The 6,000-nt window shown below is 32.9% G+C and overlaps 1 protein-coding gene across 2 annotated transcripts in view; it reads left to right on the forward strand.

The window, feature by feature from the left end:
• The window catches only part of LOC101743654 (disks large homolog 2), a 39,945-nt gene extending 36,353 nt beyond the window's left edge, over positions 1-3,592 (forward strand). For both annotated transcript variants that reach the window (XM_038013016.2, XM_062670110.1), the window contains one exon: positions 2,180-3,592. In XM_038013016.2, coding sequence (XP_037868944.1) covers positions 2,180-2,183 — 4 coding nt within the window. In that variant the 3' untranslated portion in view covers positions 2,184-3,592. The remainder of the gene's footprint in view (positions 1-2,179) is intronic.
• Positions 3,593-6,000: the final 2,408 nt, after the last annotated feature.

Below are 6,000 nucleotides of genomic sequence, written 5' to 3' on the forward strand. Positions count from 1 at the left end.
TGTTGGAAAGTAATGAATTTAAAAAAAATATATTTTAAATAGATTTAAACTATTTACGAACTATGCAGACATTCGCCTACTTAAGTATTAGCAATTAGCCTTAAATTTAGATTAAAAGATTTCTGGGTTCCAACATGTTTGTGAAAATTATTTAGAATTTTAAATATAGATAGGTACCTACTATTTTAATTTCAATACAGCACATATTCATGTTTATAATAAGACGCGATACTTTTTTTCTGACCTAAACATTTATTATTATTATATATTTGGGTTGTTCGGAAAGTAGTTTCATTTTTTTTGTGGAAATGAACACATACATCGAACGTCGAAATAATCCCAGGCCTTTCAAATGGTCATAAGCTGTTGAATTTCATAAATTTAACCTCAATCCGATCTCATTTGTTGTTATTCGCCGGTTTGCATCAACTAATGCCTTTATCGCGACTTTATCAGCTTCAACCGGCGCGGCATTCCCGAACGTGGTGCATCTTCGACATCAAAATTGCCGGATCGAAATTTAGCGAACCAGTTCTGGCACTGGCGTACTGTCAACACACCTTCTTCATACGCATCGGTTAATTTCTTACTGGCTTGAACAGCATTTTTACCCTTTTTGTAGTAAAATATTAAGATATTTCGAAAATGCTACTTACCGCTCTCTATATTTAAAAGGTCACTAACCAAAAACTACTACGTAGAATTAATTGAAATTTTTCACACACAAGTCTTGGTATATCAGCTCTCAAACCATATAAAAATTATACGGCTTTAATGTGAAGTTGGGTCCAAAAAAATACAATTAAATCCTCTGTCGGGAAAAAACGAAATTACTTTCCGAACAACCTATTAATTTTTATTCTATTAACACTGAACAACCAAAACTATTAAAATGGCAGTTAAAGTGACCGACTACAAACTGCACTTGACATTACGTGCTGAATTCGAAATTTCGTCTCGTATGGACACAGAGAATTTTGGCTGCAATCCAAATTTGCTACAGGAAATTGGCTTTCATTAGCAACTGAAGTTTTACACGGACAATTGTTTATGACGGGCTGCACCCAAAACATGCTGTTTGAAGTATGATATAGTTACAAAATTTGGTCGCAAATTTGCATTTTGTATACTGGAGAATGGAGTGGCAGAAAGTGTTAGCATATAAAGCATGCGGAGGTAAAATTTTGAATCAAGAGTTCCCCATACAGTAGGTTTGAGCTATATGGGAAAACAACAAGCATATTCAAGCCTCAATTACTCCAATACATCTTATATCAATTGTATTTATCAAATGTATTGGAGTTTGTATGGGAATCGAATACCCATGGTTTGTAGACAGAGACATTAATGACCAGTCCAACGAGGTAGCTCCAAAAGCTCCATATTTCGGATAGAAAAGCTCGCTTAAGGTCCTGCAAAGACTATCTATATTTTATACAGATACTATTTTCAAATAAACCTACTTGAAGCCTTAACTTTATTTCCCCCTTACTGTTTATTAAATACGATTCAGACGATTTCAAAGAGAAGACCTCAATTACAGTTTTCTTTCTGATATCACGGAAAACTTCTTGGTGGAAATCGTTAGGTACTATTCATGAATTGTCCATAGATTCTGTTTTTCTGTGCGTTAAATTTTTGCGAGTCATTTGTGGAAATGAAATATACTCTGGCGCTTTTCGTTTTTTGTCTGTCACTGCTCCGGGTTATCTATGGATAAACCCATAGATATAATAAAATCAAGACCATATGTGCAGAGGAAGTGGTATTACCAAATGCTCACACTTTAACACCAATTATGCGCTAGTGGGTCCGTACCTTTTAATACGGCCCTTAGGACATTGTAGACCATAGCTAATTTCGTTGTCGAAGCTTCGCCAATCAATACAATTAATTAAATTACAAAGAAGTCAAGTAGGGTCAAGAGTGTCAATTATTTATTTATTTACTGCTTTTGACTTTATACCATAGAATATAGTCGGTACATTGAGCTAAGCAATTAGCTTTGTAATTGAATTATTATTTGGCTAGCAGATTATTTGACTAATAGGACATGATATGAATTATAACGGCTAACTTTAATGACCAGTATCATACTACATATATTAAAATTAATAAAATATATTTATAGGTAATCAAATAATAATTATTAAAAATTAATCAAATAATTTCATTACAGGTAGCAGTGGATGGGCTTTGAAACAGACCAGGCGGTAAGAACTGAACAATAAATATTATAGTATATGACAAATATTATCAATTGCAAAATAATGTGGCAGTGACGCTATTATTGTGTACAGTTTGTCAAGATATTTGGAATTAGATCTCGTGATTCAAGTACCAAAACTTACCGTATTAATTTATAATTTATTTATTATTGTATGTTCGGTAATAAGTTCTTCTGAAATTGTACTGAAATTCCAAATTTCGATGTTACCGTATCTGATTTGATATATTTCTTTTGCTCATTAGATATAGTTTTCATGTTACCTATCCTAAAAGCTTGTTGTTGTGAATTTTTTTCTATAAAAGTCTTTGTGAAGTAATAAATGAAATGAATAAAAAACCTGTACAAATAACGTACAATATATATTTAATTACGCCCCGTGCATGTATACATTTGTAAGTTGGATTCGTTGCGTTTCACTTAGATTAAAAGCCACTCAATTCTGAAATTATCTAAGCCAATGATTTTGAAACTTGTAATATATACGAATTTGATGTAAATAGTTTTGTAACTTTATGTCTAACAGAAATTGTCGTTTTGATAATTTATAAATTTTATAATATTAAAATTCAATTTGTTCCTAAATATTTTTATGCAGATAAACTGCTGAGAGAGATTAGAAGAGCGAAATAGGTTTTAAAATAAATAAATATGAAAGCTTCTTCAGCTTTCCAACAATAAGCTCAATGAATTTGACAGGCTTTTTAATTGTATTTCGTGTCTCATAGTATTTTATTCGGTTTTCGTAAGTCACACGCAAATTTAAACTACTTTTTCCAATTTATCTTGTGTTTATTGTTTTCTTTTTACTAATTTCCATCAGCACAAGTTTGCTGTGTATCTACACAGTCTTGACTGTGATAACGATCATTTCATAATATTTAACAAAATCTAAATAAAGAAACAAGTCAAGTCGACATAATTATGTATGACACGCGAGGCCATTGAAATTAAAAATGACCCTAACTTAAATAAAGAATACAGTTGGCGCTTATCTTACACCAGAGATTCTCTTATCGCGAAGACGAAAACCCCATTCAAAAACAGCCAGGCCTTTGTAGTATTAATTATGTTTGTATTTCACTTACTTACTCAAAGTTCTCTGAATCCCCAACGATAATTAGTATGGATAAATTTACCTTAAATGTAATATAGCTTGTAGTTATTTTTTGTTCAAAGTATTATTTACTTCAAAACGACAATTTCATAAATAAATGTTATTTTCTTTACACATTAACTAAATTACTAATCATTCATAGATATTGGCATTTGATATGACATGATTTCTTAAACACCTATGAACTGTGATATTAATGTTAGTATAATAATTGGAAGTTGATTATAAATACATTGAGATTATGAAAATTGTTTTATTTTCTTATATTATAATCTTGAATGATTCATTCTATTATGTATTTTATTATTATTATTTTTAAAGTATTTATTAGATCGTCCTGTAGCTAGTTTTCACAACATGAACTTATAAAAACAATTTTAAAGACAGAACTTATCTCAATACGTAATAAGGTATATTTTGAGTCATAAGTTTCAATTTAGACACTGACTGGCTTACAAAAGTTTAATTTATAAATGCTACGACTGAATTACTAAAATATGAATCAAATAACGCTCTATATTCTATAGAATTTAAAGTATATTTATGAATGAAATCTAATAACTCTTTCATAATTCGTCGAACAAAAAGAAGCCTTGGGATTTAACACGAAAATCCTTTTCAATCTACAGTATCCCTCGTGAGAACCCCGAACTTGCAACGGTAATACGGTGAAAAGTTTTGGAACATTTCGAGAAGAAACTAGAAAATGAATACTGACAAAGCTGCTAGGTGTTAAGAGCTTAAGTTCGAGTGTCTTTAAATGCGTATTGATGTAACATGAAACCATTTATTAATGGGAAGGTGTATAGGCAGCTCGCTAAAACCACAACCATACCTATTTCTGCCCTGAAGTTATTATGCGTTCTGGTTTCAACAATGGCCTGAAAGGCAAAACAATTGTGAATCAGACCTTATTTTTCGAGGTGGGTGGCATTCATGCTGTGACATCTCTGGATTGTAGGAACAACTCAATTTCAGATGGGCTATGATTTTACCACCCTGCCTATTGTCTTCACTGGTGGTAGGACCCTTATGAGTCCACGCGGGTGGGTACCACCACCCTGTCTATTTTCTACCGTAAAGCAGTAATGCGTTTCGGTTTGAAGGGTGGGGCAGCCGTTGTAACTATACTTGAGATACTACTTAGAGATACTACTGAGACTACTACTTAGAACTTATATCTCAAGGTGGGTGGCGCATTTACGTTGTGGATGTCTATGGGCTCCAGTAACCACCTAACACCAGGTGGGCTGTGAGCTTGTCCACCCATCGAAGCAATAAATAAATAAAATATATATTGAAATAGTATCTTATTTTAGTACAATAAAAGAGTTTTCTGTCTAGGATCATCATAATTCCAATACCTATCACACCTGGAAGTTTGCGTAACTGTAAGCTAACATATTTCACGATTAATTCCAAAACTTGTACAAATTTGTACGTAAAAAACATTCATTTAGGTAATTAAAATTATTCAAGCAAATAGTACGTAAAAAAGAAAAGAAAAACAAACCTCCTAAATGTTTTATCTCGAGGAAAACCTGATGAAATGCTCTAATGTTTTTCACCATTAAAAATGTCGGAAGCCAGATCAGATAACCGAGGAACAGATTCGAAGGAACGTGGATTTTTTTTTTAAATGAAAATGTTATTCTTTTGTGATGCGCAATTCAAACAATGCACTGCCGAGTTTGTAGTGGAGTTGACGTTATCGCCTTCACTTCCTTTCTATGCATTCGTAACGGTAGGACGAGCTGACAACAATAGTCGCTTTAGACTTTTATGCGGAATATACGTTTCAATCGATATCTCTGAACACAACTGCCGTGAAGCAGTAATGCGTTTCGGTTGGAAGGGTGGGGTAGCCGTTGTAACTAAAACATGAGACCTTAGAACTTACATCTCAAGGTGGGTGGCGCATTTACGTTGTAGATGTCTATGGGCTCCAGTAACCACTTAACACCAGGTGGGCTGTGAGATCGTCCACACATCTAAGCAATAAAAAAAAAAAAAAAAAAACAACTTCTTAACATACTAATGTACGATAATTTACGTTTTATATTATTTACTAGCGACCCGGCTTCGCTTCGCTTCGGAAACTGTAATTTATTATTAATTTTTCTACTATTTAATGGATGTTATTATACATACCTTCGTCTTCAATCACTCTATCTATTAAAAAAAAACCGCATCAAAATCGGTCGCGTAGTTTTAAAGATTTAAGCATACATAGGGACAGACAGATATAGAGACAGAGAAAGCGACTTTGTTTTATTCTATGTAGTGATTTAAAACGTACTCCTTTACTTAAGGTTTGTAGTGTTTTTTTTTAAAACCTATAAGACCCTACAAATCGAATACGGCTGAAAATGAAACTCGTGTTTACTTCACGTCAATCACATTGCTTTTTTTGCTGCTTTTGCTATTTCCCTAATTAAAATATATTTATAGTCTAATCGTTTTAATATTAACATTGCCATTGTCTGAAACACTAACGAAGGCATTACACAAGATTAGTGACACATTTACACGAGTACCGTAAAGAAAGTATATGATATAATCGCGTGGTAGTCGCCACTCCTTCAAATCCTTCAATATCTAACGAGGATGAGGTATCCGGTGTCATTGTTTGTTTCCGCTGACGTCCGACAAAACA

This window comes from Bombyx mori, chromosome 9 (assembly GCF_030269925.1).
Source record: "Bombyx mori chromosome 9, ASM3026992v2".
Taxonomy (NCBI): Eukaryota; Metazoa; Arthropoda; class Insecta; order Lepidoptera; family Bombycidae; genus Bombyx; species Bombyx mori.